Source organism: Sinocyclocheilus rhinocerous, unplaced genomic scaffold, assembly GCF_001515625.1.
Source record: "Sinocyclocheilus rhinocerous isolate Xijiao unplaced genomic scaffold, SAMN03320098_v1.1 scaffold314, whole genome shotgun sequence".
NCBI classification, from domain to species: Eukaryota; Metazoa; Chordata; class Actinopteri; order Cypriniformes; family Cyprinidae; genus Sinocyclocheilus; species Sinocyclocheilus rhinocerous.
The window spans coordinates 1577342-1592387 of NW_015630021.1; the positions used below are offsets into that span (position 1 = coordinate 1577342).

At 36.8% G+C, this 15046-nt stretch overlaps 3 protein-coding genes across 3 annotated transcripts in view; 1 reads left to right on the forward strand and 2 right to left on the reverse strand.

Moving 5' to 3' along the window:
• Positions 1-2674, reverse strand: part of LOC107739598 (death-associated protein kinase 2-like) — a 15942-nt gene extending 13268 nt beyond the window's left edge. Inside the window, exon 1 of the mRNA XM_016551760.1 lies at positions 2592-2674. The gene's annotated coding sequence lies outside the window, so the exon portion shown is untranslated. The remainder of the gene's footprint in view (positions 1-2591) is intronic.
• Positions 2675-5308: 2634 nt separating this feature from the next.
• LOC107739537 (SH2 domain-containing protein 2A-like) lies at positions 5309-13393 on the forward strand. Its single transcript, XM_016551686.1, has 9 exons — positions 5309-5406; positions 6360-6562; positions 8483-8658; positions 8805-8894; positions 10127-10304; positions 10434-10706; positions 11709-12039; positions 12333-12481; positions 12579-13393. The coding sequence occupies exons 1-9, from the start codon at positions 5379-5381 to the stop codon at positions 12738-12740; spliced, it is 1590 nt and encodes a 529-aa protein (XP_016407172.1). The 5' UTR covers positions 5309-5378; the 3' UTR covers positions 12741-13393.
• ssr2 (signal sequence receptor, beta) overlaps positions 13288-15046 on the reverse strand; it is a 5087-nt gene continuing 3328 nt past the window's right edge. The window contains exons 4-6 of the mRNA XM_016551687.1: positions 14141-14249; positions 13894-13971; positions 13288-13794 (exon numbers count right to left, since the gene is read on the reverse strand). Of these exons, the coding sequence (XP_016407173.1) occupies positions 13684-13794; positions 13894-13971; positions 14141-14249 (298 nt within the window). The 3' untranslated portion in view covers positions 13288-13683. The remainder of the gene's footprint in view (positions 13795-13893; positions 13972-14140; positions 14250-15046) is intronic.

Genomic DNA, 15046 nt, shown 5'->3' on the forward strand with positions numbered 1-15046 from the left:
CATATAATTCTGCTGTTCCACAAGCGCCACCTTGTGGCAAAGAGTGAATTTGCATATTTGCTTATATTCACATTTTACGCAGAACAGTGTTGTGAATCTTAACTGGCATATTAAAAAGACAAAAAATGAAATTTGACAAATAAGTGTTAGGAAGCTTAAAAAAAAAAAAAAAAAGGTTTTCTGGGGTCGGGGGGCCTACTGTAATGCTGTAGCCCAGGGGCCTTTGGTTATCTTAAGGCGCCACTGGCCATAGCTACCACATAGCATTGCCCTACCAACAACTAAAACACCTTAACAAACCTAGCAATGCCCTAACAACCAGAACACCCTAGCAACCACCCAGCAATGCCCTAGCAATCAGAACATCCTAGCAACCACCCAGCAATGCCCTTGCAAACACACAGAATGCCCTAGCAACCACCCAGCAATGCCATAGCAATCAGAACATCCTAGCAATCACCCATAAATGCCCTATAGCAAACACACAGTGCATTCTAGCAACCACCCAGAATACCCTATAGCAACGATATAACCATACCCTAGCAAGCAGCTGTCTAGCATTGTGGCTGTTAGTTTCACACAGAAACAAACCAAACACATTTTCTTTAGAAAAAAAGTGTTTGATCAAAGTCTAACAGTGTCTGAAGCAGCCAGTCGGCCAACCAGAGCTCAGTGCTTAGAAGCTGAAAGAGAAAAAACAAGCAAGGGAGTGACTTTAAAAAGTTATTTTACATAGCAGATACAATCAAACATTTGTATCTAGAAGACACACGCCATACACACATGCAATCATACCACACATCTCATGTTCTTGAATCCATCTGCATTGCTCTGTGATGATAAAGACAACAGCTTATATTTCTGTGTGCCAAACTGAAGTTTACAGAGCACACTGGACATTCAAAGTGTTTAGCTTGCACATCAGTTGCGTTGTTTAAAGTGCACATCAACTGTGTTATAGAGGGAACAGAACAGCTATTCCAAAATATCACCCCACCCATCTCACTTCAGCTTCCTACAGTAAAATACCAGGGGAAAAGCCAAAGAGCAGAACAATAGCCTTCATTGCAAAACAAAAAACTCCCCTTTTGCTTCATTGGAGCAACACTCACTCAGCAGTGTCAAATTACACACTCATATCCAGTAAAACTATGTTCAACTATTTGTTTCAGCTTGTGTTGTCATTTTTGCATCATTACTGCATTTTGCAATATTTTAGCTTAAAAGGTAGGCTACATACACTATAAGGATAGAGCTTATCTTCCATCACATTATGTTAGGTACTTTATTTTGTAAATTCAGCTGAGTCAAATGTGTGACAATGTGCGAGTTCAAGTGAGTGAATTCTGAAATTTGAGCATGAGCTTGCTTTCATTCCCTCAAAGAAACAACTTGAAGCGCAATTCCAAAGCCTGAAAACTGCCTGCTAAATCTAGGATCATATCGCCAACCATAAAACGCCCCAAAATAATGACCACATCCTTGGTTTTATTTTAGTCTTAGAGCTACAGATTCTCCCCTACAACAATATAAATGAGGAAAACAAGGTCTAACAATTGACAAAACCAAGAAAAACATTTGTAATTTTTATTTTAATGCCATTATTTTTTTCAGCACAAGCTTCCAGGAAACCCACCACAAGCACATGCATATAACTATAAGTTAGGCTGATTGAGTCATGTTAAAATACAGTTTTGACTTGAATAAAAGCAGTTAACTAGATGTTATCATATGAATCACATAGGTTACCTGACAACTTCTTTTACAATGTGAGGACAAAATTACACATGCAATCAGTAACGCCTTTCCAATGCGCCTTTCAGCTAAATCCATGCGCTGCAAACCAAATATGGACAAAATAAAATTGCATCTCTTGTTTTTTTTTGTTTGTTTTTTTAAACCCTAAATCCAGAGGAAAGATCAGGTCTAATTGTTTACCCTCAGGGCCTGGGAGGTTTGTGGTTTGTTAGCCAGACCCTGGTAGTTAGGTCTAGGTGATAACCACTTATCTATCACTAACTATGCAACAATCTTACTTGGTTATTTTATTTTAAACAACGTAATAAAGTCACTGGCAGTTTTGAAACTCACACAGGGTTTTTACACTGAAGCAGTCTTGACAAATCTTGAAAGAGAATGTGAATGAAATTAAGTTAACCTTTAAACTGCAGTTTTTGCTTTTTGCTCCGTTTTGCTTTGGTCTGACAATGACAGAAACTCCCACATGCGATGAAACGAAATCACATAATAATTTAACAAATATAACCAAATCGAACGTCTCCTGTCGACTCTGTATGTGCAGAACACGAACGAAACCTGCGTGTGGAAACTTGTTCGTGTCTCATTCTCGCGTGTCGTGTCTGTTCAATATTCCACTGCGAGTGTTTCTGAGCTACGCACCTAGGAAGCCCCAAAGTGTCACGATCGCGATGCAACGATTAAATGAATGTCCATTTCCTTGTAACTTCTATCATGCACTGCGACAGATGTTCAAGTTTTATTTTCTCGTATCTCCCTTTTTTCATATAGAAGAGCCTATTCAATGTCAAATCCCCTGTAACCTGAAGAATCGGTTGAATTATGGGACGTACCTGGCATAGATCCGTCATGAAGTCGTGTCTGTTTGACGGACGGTATTTCCTCCGGAGCTCCTCTGGCTGCGGACGCGCTAGTACTGAAATGAGGAAACGCTCATGTTGACCATGTCTGTACAGTGAGTGCCCGCATGTGGCAAGCCGTTTTAACACTACGCCTCAACATTAACACTTTTTGTAACTAACTTCTTAAAATTTATAGTAAGCAATCCATCCTACTAATCCTACTAAAACAACTATAGTGACTACTATATAATCCAATCATATGTGGAACTCAGATACCAACTAATCACATTTATGTCACATCATTATATATTTTGATTTCAGCAGGCACTTATTCTAATTTTACTAGTAGTAACTATTCATTAGGTAGTAGCTATTCTTTAATAGAGCAGTTGGGAAAGATATGAGTGTCTATAAATAGGTACCAGTATGCTATTCAATAATCCTGAATAAATGACAGTAACTATTTATTACAGTTACAAGTAACTAAATTAAAATTAAATAATAAGTTGTAGTAATTAGCCCAATTCTAGTAAAAACTGGAATGGGTATCAGCAATAGGAATAGCCTACATAGTTGCAAGAGAATATCTGAACCACACGCTCATAGAATTCATACAAACAAATAGTATTATTTACTAGTAACACTGGAACAAGTACTTATCCACAAAAATAACTTATCCACTAAAATAGTGACTATAGCAAAGGAATAAGGATCAGCTTCTAATAAATATTTACAAGTTAAACTGAAAATGTGAATAACTTTTTACTACAAAAACTATTTGACCTACTACTGGAACAAATATTAACTTGCAAACAAGTACTACCATCTAATAGTTACTAGTAAAACTCAACAATATATTGGTTGCCATTGGATTACTTACATGTAATTAAAAATACATTTGTAACATAGCCGACGCTAGTTAGTTTTAAGCACTAAATGTTAAAACTGCTTGCCACAGCACACCTCATGAAAAACGGGGGTGGATGTATCATAGGTAACTCTCTCTCTGCAGCTCCATAAACCCCTGGAATTCACGGTTGAGAGATTGAGGCTAAAATGATGCATTTCTGCAGCAGAAAAAAAGGACTCGTTTGTGCATTTAAGCAGGAGAAACAAGTCGGACAATTTTCGGAGAATTACTTAAGGTGACTAATAGTGCAGGCAAGAATTACAGTGGACTCAGCTCAGATCTAATGGCTGGACAGCTGTTCTTATTTAACCAACACATTTTTGAAACAGACGTTTTGAATCAGATTAAAAGGAAGTGGAACGCATAGAAAGAGGGAAAAATGTGCATGACAATCACGTTAAATAAAACCGTTGTATATAGTTTGGTATGCATGACTTATGAGTGGCTATTGTGGAGCCTAATGAATGACAGGTAATTTTCATTCCTGTCTCGTGCCGAATTTCATTCTGAATGTTAACACACGTGCGCCATCTAGTGGAGATGCTCTGTAACGGTCCTGTTAGTAATTATTTTGGAAAGAGAATAAATAAATAAACAAATAAAAGACAATGGACACAAAAGCAAACCATGTTGTTAAATAAGAATTAATTTGAGAATTATTTTGGACTAAAGATACGAGTTCACAAAAATAACATCATAATGTTATTTTTTTTAATAATTTTAATAATAACATCATAATAACATTATAATAATATGGGCCTAAATAAAATACAGGGAAAAAAAGCGAGGAAGAAAGACAAAGAAGAAATCTCATTGTGTATCCCAATACATTATAAAGAAATGTTAAAGTAAAGCTTGTGGGTATTGGGCACAGTACTTTGCTTACCATTTGTATACCTCTTTTGTCATCTCTTTCTATTTTTCTCACCTCTCTTGTTCATTGTGGTCATTCTTTCTCATCCTGTGTGGTGAGCAAGTCATGTGACGCAACTGCCTCTTCTCTCTCTCTCTCACACAAACACACCCTCACTCTTTCTCTCTCACCCTAACAACACTCTCACTGTGCTTAAAAATAAACATACATAAAAAGCACATGCACATAGATACAGGATACATAGACACAAATGTAGATGTTTACAATTTGTGTTGAAGAGGGAAACATTCTAAAGATAGTTTTAAACAGCATGAGTTTTGTTTTATAGACAGACATTAAAAAACATTTTAAAAAATCTACAGAAACTCAATAAAACTGCAGTAACATGATATTATGATTAAAAAGTGAATAATTTTAAGAGGACCTCCACTTTTACATATCATTTTTGCAAGTTATGTTAATGCATATCTTTTCAAAGCGTTGATTTAAAGAATTTGGTAATTGTGTACTTGTAGTTCAAATGATTAAAAAAATCCATAAATTGTGGCACACTGTAAAAATGATAAATAAATAAACAAACAAATATTGTAATATGTTTTTAAAAAAAATACAACTACAGTTTCTCTACTTCAAAAGCTCACATTTAATTCGATGTGTTACTTTCTGTTTCTTTGTAACTGTTTGTGAAATTTACTAGCAATTTCTGATGCAATTTTGCTTCCACACTATTTTTTTTTTCCAGTGCATGGCAAATTTTGAAAATCAGTGCAAATTGTTAGGTTGTTTATTTGAGCGTTAGTACATCAGTTGAATATTTCACAAGAAGTTTAAAAATGAAATCGGCACACAATCACCCACAGTTCACTATCAGTTCTTTGCCTGTGACCTTTTCCGCTCTCTTTCTCTCTCACTCACACATGCATTTAAACAGGATGAGGCAGAAACACTCAAGAACAGATAGGAAGAGGTAACATTTTACACCCTGCACTTGAGCATGGACTTTGACTACCAAAAGATTAAAGGTCAGATATCTCTCAACACCTTTTGAACTTACATAATAATTCTTTCTAAGGTAGAAATCAAATGTGTTTTATTACAAAAAATAAACAAAACACAACCTGATGGTTTTAAGATAAGTTGTGTTTACTTGCTTCTTCTGACGGTACACTGACGACTGGAAATGCTTTCTTTTAAAATCTTAAAATGTCCATATTTATTAGAATGTCAGATATAGCTGTTATTTTGACAAGGTTATACTTATTTAATTTATCATTTTGTGAAAATAAATATTTTTTTAGGTTATACTGTCAGAATGAAGCTATATGGTGCTCAAGCTGTGCTTATTTTGTTTTAATGTGTTAAAATAGATTATAGGCAATCTAGCATTAATATAGAATTGGGAGTTAGTTTAAAAAACAGAAATGTCCTGGACTTTGTGTAGTATAAAATAACAACACAAATCTACATGATAATACTCCTTACTATACTATAATTCTCAGACACAACTGATTCTGACTGCATGGCTATACCATAATCTTTCAACACAGCATTAGTGTTACACAGAGCCTTTAATATTTGTAACATTATTGTTTTGTTGTTTGTTTGGTATCTAGAATGTTCTGTGTTGCTGACGTGCTTGTAGAGAACGTGACATTTCCGTTCAGGGTTATTTTGAGCCTGACTCTACTGGTGTGGTTCTAACTGTATCTCAACTTCTAAATCTTGCACACTGACATCTGATATTTAGATACTCACATCTACAAGTTAATATTAAACATCTGAATGTATTTAAAGATTAATACATTCAAAAGGCAAATAATAGTCCGATCGAAGGTTGTAAGGCACTATAAGAGAATATTTTAGCATATTAAATTGAAATTAAATCACATCCATCTTTCATTTACTATTGATAAGTGTTTCAATACTGTTTGCTTTAACGATCAAATTTAGGAGGATTAATTTTATTTCTGTACAGATGCTGCATCTCAGCAGCGAGAAGAGCGATTGAGCGCTCTTCCTGTCCATTACCCGAGACCAAAGCCCCGTCCATCTGTAGCTCCAGAGAATAATCCCACAACCAAGAAACCTCCCGTAAAACCCCGACGGAGCATAAAGTGTCGTCCCACAGCACAACAAGGGATAGAGCAACTAAACCAGGGACATCAGAAGGAAAATGAGGTGAATCTGTCAAGTAATAGATGTGTAACCATGACTTAAAAAGTCTGCAGAGCTCTGTTCCTAAAAATAACTAAAAAAAAAAACCTTCAAAATATTGAATTCAAATAGGCCTAATGGTTTAAGCCTGTAAGATAGTATGATTACACACACACACATATATATATACAATGTATTATTATACAATATAATCGGGTGAAAAACCTTCTAATGTCCTCAAAGTTAAAATGCGCATACGCTACAATTTCCACAAAACAAAAACACTTCAGCGGTTCACCTGTTCTACATTCTCTCTAAAGAGCCTTTTGAAGCAAAGAAATAGCAGGTTGGTCAGTTCGACCAACAACAAAGTCAAAACTGACAAAGCTTTTATTTTTTTTAGGCCAAATTTATTATATACAATATTTTAAAGCATTCTGAAATAATCCATGAGAAAGTAGCTGGTTAGATTTCATGAGATGTTTAATGTGACACGATCGCTTCTTAACCAGAGTGATCTGCCCTGTAAATATTATTGACACATCTTGTGGGGGCTTCTGAAATCATTTTCAAAATCACCTCAAGCTGATTTTAATTTTTCACATTATCTTAAAATATATATATATATATATATATATATTTTATACTCAAGTCACCTGACCAAACCCGGAAAACAGGGGCAAGTTCAAGCTCAAATCGATGTGCACCGTTTTGCTACGGTTTCCGGTTTGAACGACATGTTTCCTGGAAACGGTGTGCAACGGGGTTTGAGATACGTTTTCTCTTGTTTGGTGGGTTAGTAATTGCAATGTCTTCTGGTCCATATCATTTCCTTTGTGTGGAAGGTGTGCTAAATACTGATTAATGTAACATAAAAATACTATACATATTTATATATTTTGCTATTGTATTGTGGAGTAACACTTTCATAAACTTTTCTATACCCCTCTGAATATATAATGGTAAATATTACAATATCATAGCACAACAACAGCGATCAGCAATAATGTTAAGCCTAATACTGACAATAAAAATAATACGGTCATATAGATCATAACACAGTCTCGGAGGTAAGAAGTGGATTATCCTTCACCTGAAATGTTTGTCTTTTCATCCTGAAATGCGAGGCAAATGTTGGATCACAATAATTAGGAACCACAGTTTCCACAAATCCTTTCATTTGATTGGGATGTTCTCTTTTATTCTGGATGGCAAGGGCAATGACTGTACCATCGAGCGTATTTTGCAGTATTAAACACGTATTTATACCGATTTCATCAGGCTCCGAAAATTCTTCAAAAAGAACACAAGGAATGGCCTTCTCAGCTGCCATAGTTGCAACTCTTGCGTCATCAGAACAGGGTGTTCAACGCACAACCGTTTCTGTTTAAAAAACGTTTTGCACCATTTTTGTCGGGGCTGAACGCAGCCCAGGTCTCAACGCTTCCGCTTGTCGGAGAACCTGTTAACAGCCGTGTTAAATAATAGCGATATCTAAGGACTTTTAAGATAATCAATTAAACTAGCTAGCTAGTGACAATTTTTATATCTAAATGTTAGTGAAAAGATATCAGTCCACATATGTGATGGACATTGGTTATTATCATAATTGGTATCTACTTTGAAGGCATCTTGAGTAAAACTGCTTCATATTTAACGAAGCATATGCAAAATGCTTGAACCGGAAGCAACGAGACCCGGTTAACAGAATACGGAAGTCTGTTGCGCATAACCCCTATTTCCATGTTCATTTTTGTAGTTTATATTTACACAGTAGCCTACTAGTATAACCATGAAAACATTTTACATTGTAATATTGTGAAGGCACGTGTCAAATACTTTTTTGTCTTTTTAAATATTTTTTAATATATATTTTAAAATATATTTAAGTTATATTATATATTATATCTAAATGACATCCTACTTGGATTCTCTATGTAAAAGACGACAGTGAAACGAATAGATCCTGCTCTGGTTTTGGGTCCCGTGAGGCCCCTGGAGGCTCTGACTCCATCTCTGCACGCTCACACTCTGCTGTGGTTTGAAAGAACGCAGCTGCCTCGACTGCACAGGCCCGGACAGCCTCTCCCCTGCTGGCTCCATGGTTTTGCTACACGCAGGTTACAGCCACATCTAAATATTCTTCCAAAAACATAACAGAAAAACAGGTGCACAAGCAAAGTTTCACACATGCAGATGTGAAACAGTGTCAAATACATGTATTTGGTTTACATTTTCACACAACCTGTCTTTCTCACTCTCTCAGGGAAGCGGAACAGCTGCTGCAGGATAAGCCACAAGGCAGTTTCCTGTTGAGGCTCAGCGAGTCAAAGATCGGCTTTGTGCTGTCTTACAGGTACTTTATTTTGAACACAAAAAAACATTCTTAAAATGTCATTCTTATGGCCTGTTCACACTAAAAATGATAACTTTAAAGATAACTAGAACAATTAGCCTAGCGTCCACACCAATTCAGGATAATGTTCTGTTTATTATAAGTGTATGCTGCAGTTTTGTCACCCGACACTTTAAATGCTTGAGCTCTTTAAGGTGGATTCCAAACATATTGTTCCGCATTACTGTTATCGCTGAACTTCCCTATTCTCATATTTTAAAACTGTTTAGAAACTGTATAAAAACTCTATAATATAGAGTATAAAAATGTGTTGTTACAGTTATCATCCTTGGTGTAAATGGACCTTTAAAATGTGGTGTTGGATTAAAAAATTGTTCAGTATACAAAAAGTTAATAAGCAAAATCGACCATTGTGCAACATACAATAGTGGTGTTTTGTTCCTGAATGTATCAGAGTTCAATCAAATTGGTTGTGTGATTGATTCAATGACTCAGTAATAAAACAGTCACTTCTTTTGTTCCTGATTGTGTTTAAACAAATCAGTAAAGTAAATGATTTAAACAACTCATAAAGACAGACATGTTTCTTCAAGCTGTAGGAAGAGTCACCCTCATCACACAGATGAAGAGTCAAAAATGTGACCGACAGACAGCCTGTCAACTGTTGTGTACAACAAAATATCAAATCAAGTGTAATCTGCACACAAATGATGTTGGGCCTTTTGAGATGGTCCTCATTGCAGAACACAAGATCCAGGGGGCAAGGTTGGATCCAGATCAAACTCCTCCCACCTTACATATACCTAAAGTTTAACCTACCCGTCTCCACCCCCTGATCCCTAAACCTACCCATCTCCACCCCCTAGATGTGGATCCAACCCCGCCCCCTGGATCTTTGTTCTGCAGTGAGGGGCTACTGGGCCTTTTCTCAAAACTAACTTCCCTTTAATGAGCCATTTTTGCAATTGCAATACTTTTTGCAAAACTTTACCTATTACTTTATCATTTAAAACCTAAACATAACAAATTTTCCTTGAACAGTGTGCTACTGTTCATTTTAAAATACTAGTATACCAGCAAAATACTAGTATATCTTATAGAAGTAAGATATTTTGTTATCTAATGCAATGGCATTTAGGCCATAGTGTGTTCAGCTACATTTGGTGTCATTGTACATATTTTCAAAATCCGTAATCTCACTCACTAAATAACAAATTCATTAAAAATCCCAGAGGAGAAGACCGGTGTCGTCATTTCATAATTGAAGAGGATGAGTGTGGATCACCTGGTAGTGTATATCTTATTGCTGGAGAACACAGCCGTCATAGAAGCCTGGACGACCTAATCAGCTACTACACCCGTAATCCTGTGGGGCCCTTTAATGAGATGTTGACTGTGCCTTGCATGCAGGTGCACAAACATTTTTTCCCCTAGCAAATCTTTGATTTTTAATACAGAAAGGGAGATATTAAAGATGATTTTACACATGATTTTCCTGTCATCTCACTTCATATCCTGTAATTTTTTCTTGCTATCTAGCCTGATGGGGGTTTTGCGGAAATTAATAGGTGGAGGGTGAAGGACGGGGAAGAAGAGAGAAATGGAAAAGCAATAGATCAAGAGGAGCAGACAAGACTGCCCATGGCTATCGGTCCAGCTGTGCTGAACTCATTACCCACAAACCCCTCCAAACAGACCACTTCTGCTACAGAAGAGTCTGTGCAGTATGCAGCTGTGAGAAAGCCATTAAAAAAGACTCACTCACTGCCAGAATGCAAGTATGGAACTGAAACAGCGCCTCCTGGGTTAGAAGTGAGTAAATTACAGACAATGAAAGCAAAAAGCAAAATCTCATTTTTTTCTCTCTCACATTTCTTGTATTATACTTTGAGGGATAATGAAACTGATAAAAAAAATCCCATAGACTTATTTAAAAGTCATATCTGTGGACAAGAATATCATCAAGGCCTCTTTGTTGAACACCCTCTCTTGCCTCTTTTGACTAGTAAGCACCCTCACACCCTACAAACCACCTAGTTATATCCTAGCAACCACGCAGAACACTGTAAAGACTGCATAGCAACAAGCTAAAATTCTCTTACCTCAGCAGGTAGGCTATAGCAACCTCTAAGAATATTCTAGCAACAAGGTGGCGAATTTTACTCGGTCAACAGAGATTTTTTTTTCGATTATTCACGACCTTCATATGTATATTATGTGAGATGCAGTAACAAGACCGTGTACGGTAACATAATGCCAAGAAAAACATATTTTTGTCGAGTTGTCATCGCAGAATGCACGAACAGACAAACATTCTACGTGTGTTTTGTAGTCTGATTTACGAACCAATGATTCATTTGAATCGATTAATTTTAGTGAATAAAAAACAACGCGGCTAATCCGAATCCCGAAGCAACAGATTCTTTTAATTAATACTTCTAAAGGGAAGTTATCTAATGCCAAAAACAGCTCACATTTACTAGATAACAACTTCTGTTGCCTTGTGCCATCTTACTCAAAGCTTATCCTTACGAAAATTAACCATGGTTTTACTACAAACCAAAAACATGGTTACAATAGTCAAACCAGGGTAACCACAAATTAACCATGGTTTTGCTACACTAACCATAGTTTAACCATGGTGTTTGTTGTAAAACTGTGGTTATACAAATGGTAAAAAATAAAAAAATCCATGGTTAATTTTCGTAAGGGTAAGTTTAATTATGACTTTTGTATTTAAGTGTTTAATGTCATATTATAAATATTATACACTAACAGGACATACTTCTTCAATACTACTTTTCCTCCCTCTAGAATGGCAGTTCTGAGGTTGCTGAAAGACCCTCAAATCTTAATCTAACAGGGGATCAAGCTTCTCCTGTGGATGTCCCGTATGCTCGAGTTAACAAACCCCCCAGAGCAGTATCAGAAAATACCCCCAATTTCAGTGCCCAACCTGATCTCCAGGGAGTGACAGCAGCCATTACCACTCCATCCATCCCAAACTCTGACACAACAGCAGACCCGAAATACTGGAAACTGGAGCCCATGCACACTTATGAAGAAACTCCACACACACGCAGTCGTCCAGAAGAGATTGACTGCTATGCCGTGGGGTGGAGGAGGCAGGCGGCAGTGGATGAAGGTGAGAAACGAGGAAAACAAGCATCAAACTTGCTCAGGACTTACTAGTTTTTAACGTTTCCTGTCTGGAGTTCAAATATAAGGCAAGGCAAGGCAAGGCAAGTTTATTGTTTGTCAGTCTCTCAACAGTAGCAAAAAGAGTGCGAGTGTTGTTTAAGTTTAAGTAAATATAAGAATGATTTGAATTGGTTTCAAAAGAACCATGCACTAAATAGTCACTAAAATAATATATAGTATATAAAACATATAAATGCTTATTTGGTACATTATTTGCTGTTTTGACCTTTTCTTCAGTGAACCTTCCAAAGAATCATCTGTATTCAGAGGTGAACATCAAGGGTGCCCAAGAAGGCTATGCTGTACCAAGACCCGGGCCTAGTCTTCCTCTTAGACCACCCCCAAGATCTGCTCATGGTCCTTTACGACCAGAGCTCAATGGGCAGGTAAATATCCATGAGAATATTTTATGAGTGATATTCTGTGTAGTACATAGTGCTCAGTCTGTTATAAAAATGCTAAATTTTATGATTTTTCCCTCAGAGTTTTGGTGTGTCCCCAATGATGACTCAACCTCAACACTCAGGTTTTCATCATTCAGAGCAGCCAAACCTGAATGCTTCCTCCAGCTCCATTTATGAGCAGATTCCAGAAAGACCAACCAGCTCTAGAGCATGTCTGCCCCCACCAAACCCCAAACGCTGACCTCACGATTGTACAGTATAGACCTCTGAATTCACCAAAAGAGTATTTCCTTTATAAACCCTCTGTATGACAATAAAAAAAAAAACAGCATAGTAATAAATATTAGAATGATATGTGTGTACTATAACATTACATTGCTTATAACCTGTATATACATTTATAAGGCTTGTTAATAGTGACCTCCCCATGGAGGATGTAGGCATGTTTATCTGTTTATCATTTAAATTGAACCTGGATATACATTTTTTTTGTGTGGAATCACTCAAAGTTGTAATTGCGCAGCAAATAATTCCATAATTAAAAAATCAAATATATTTATTCAGATTAAAAGCCACTGATTTTGTTTGTTTCAGTGAATTGATAGCTTCAAACGAGGTTTGATAGACTGAATTACTTCACCGATTATTTAGCTGATAGAAAGATGATATTGCCATAAAAGACTAAGAATGCACTAATCACTACATGAAAAGAACATCACAGAACAAGAAAGCAGACACACAGATGAAAGCATATTTCAGTGAGTGACCAGACACACAATGAGAGGATCTCTATAAATCTCTCTTTTATTTCCACAAACAAGCCCCACATTGATCATGAAGGACTGTACAGTTCTGTTTAACATTTGAGCACCAAGCATTTGACAATCATTACAAAAAAAAAAAAAAAAAAAGATGGTGCACCTGAAGCCACCCTGGAATGGCCACTTTAATGTCAAAAGCAGTTGGTGATCCTCCTACTTGATGCTTATTCCTCAATTTCTGATGAAGACCAACCTCACTTAAAAGCAGATTAATTCACTGACCATTTACCCCAATATGGGTAATTCATTTACTAAAAAAAAAAAAAAAAACCTCAACTCCCGCCCACCATAATGCACTTCCATTCCTCCCTCCTTCCATTACCACAATGATCCCTGATCTGTTTTTATCCTGTATTAGATTACTCAGTTCTTTTTGCTCTTCTGGGAGTCGTACTTCCTCTTGCTGGAGTACCACAAGAGCAGAGGAATGCCAATGGAGGGAAGGGTCATGACACCAAAAGCTGCCCAGTCCAGCTTTTAGATGGAAAAACAGAGATTAGATTTCAATATAACTGCACAGGCTATGATATATTAAAGAGCATTTTACACCATTTTCCATATTAAAGCACTTACATAATGTGGAGAAAAGCGTCTGTCAAACTCTCTTTGGGCCAGGATGCCTCCCTGACCTGGAGCACTTGTGTAACCAACCTAAGAGATGCAAAGAACGAGAAAAGTCTATGTAACTACATTTACATATACTGTAATAATAAAACATTTTACAAAATTTAATATATAATGGCTAAACGAGGCACAGGAAAAAAAAACAATTTACTTATACTGACTGTGTACATGAAAGGTATCATAGGACTCCACTTACCACGACCTGTCCACCCTCCTGGGCCAGATAACTAACGGAAGCAGAGGTGAAGTTGAAGTATCCAGCTTTCAGAGGCCGCAGAACCACTGTGTGAGAAACATTACTAGCACTGAAGAGAGGAAGAGTTAAGGAACACAATCTACTGAAGAATAAAAGTAAATAAAGCATCCTGACTGTCTGAAACAGTACTGATGATGTTAAGTGCTATCAGTAAAGATAAAATTGATTGATTTAAATTTAAACAGGATTACAGTGTTTAAACAAGGATGCGAGTCCACATCAGACTTAAAAATGCCCCTAAACAATGTAAAGATCCAGATGAGTGGCATCTATCTATCTATATCTACACACATAAATATATACACATATACATATATATACACATACACACACACATACATATACACACACACACACACATATATACACACACATACATACACATACAGTATATAGATATATATATGTGTGTGTGTGTGTACTGGTTTATATATCCTGGTGGGGACTTAACAACCTGACTACACACAGACTCATGGGGACTCGTGTCACGGTGGGGACCTAAATTGTGGTCGGTCCGGGTACAAAAGCTTATAAATCATACAGAATTAAGTTTTTTGAAAATCTAAAAATGCAGAAAGTTTCCTGTGAGGGGTAGGTTTAGGGGTAGGGTTGGTGTAGGGCAATAGAATATACGGTTGTAACGAGTGGTTATTTGAGTTGCTGTTGCCTTTCTATCATCTCTAACCAGTCTGCCCAATCTCCTCTGACCTCTGACATCAACAAGGCATTTTCGTCCACACAACTGCCCCCCACTGGATATTTTCTCTTTTTCGGACCATTCTCTGTAAACCCTAGAGATGGTTGTGCGTGAAAATCCTAGTAGATCAGCAGTTTTTGAAATACTCA

Bases quoted from the DNA above. Each gene is read 5' to 3' on its own strand.
- LOC107739537 (XM_016551686.1), top strand. From the start codon at position 5,379: ATGGACTTTGACTACCAAAAGATTAAAG. The intron at 8,659-8,804 runs GTTACAGCCACA...TCACTCTCTCAG, and splicing joins CATGGTTTTGCTACACGCAG to GGAAGCGGAACAGCTGCTGC. The intron at 12,482-12,578 runs GTAAATATCCAT...TTTTTCCCTCAG, and splicing joins GACCAGAGCTCAATGGGCAG to AGTTTTGGTGTGTCCCCAAT.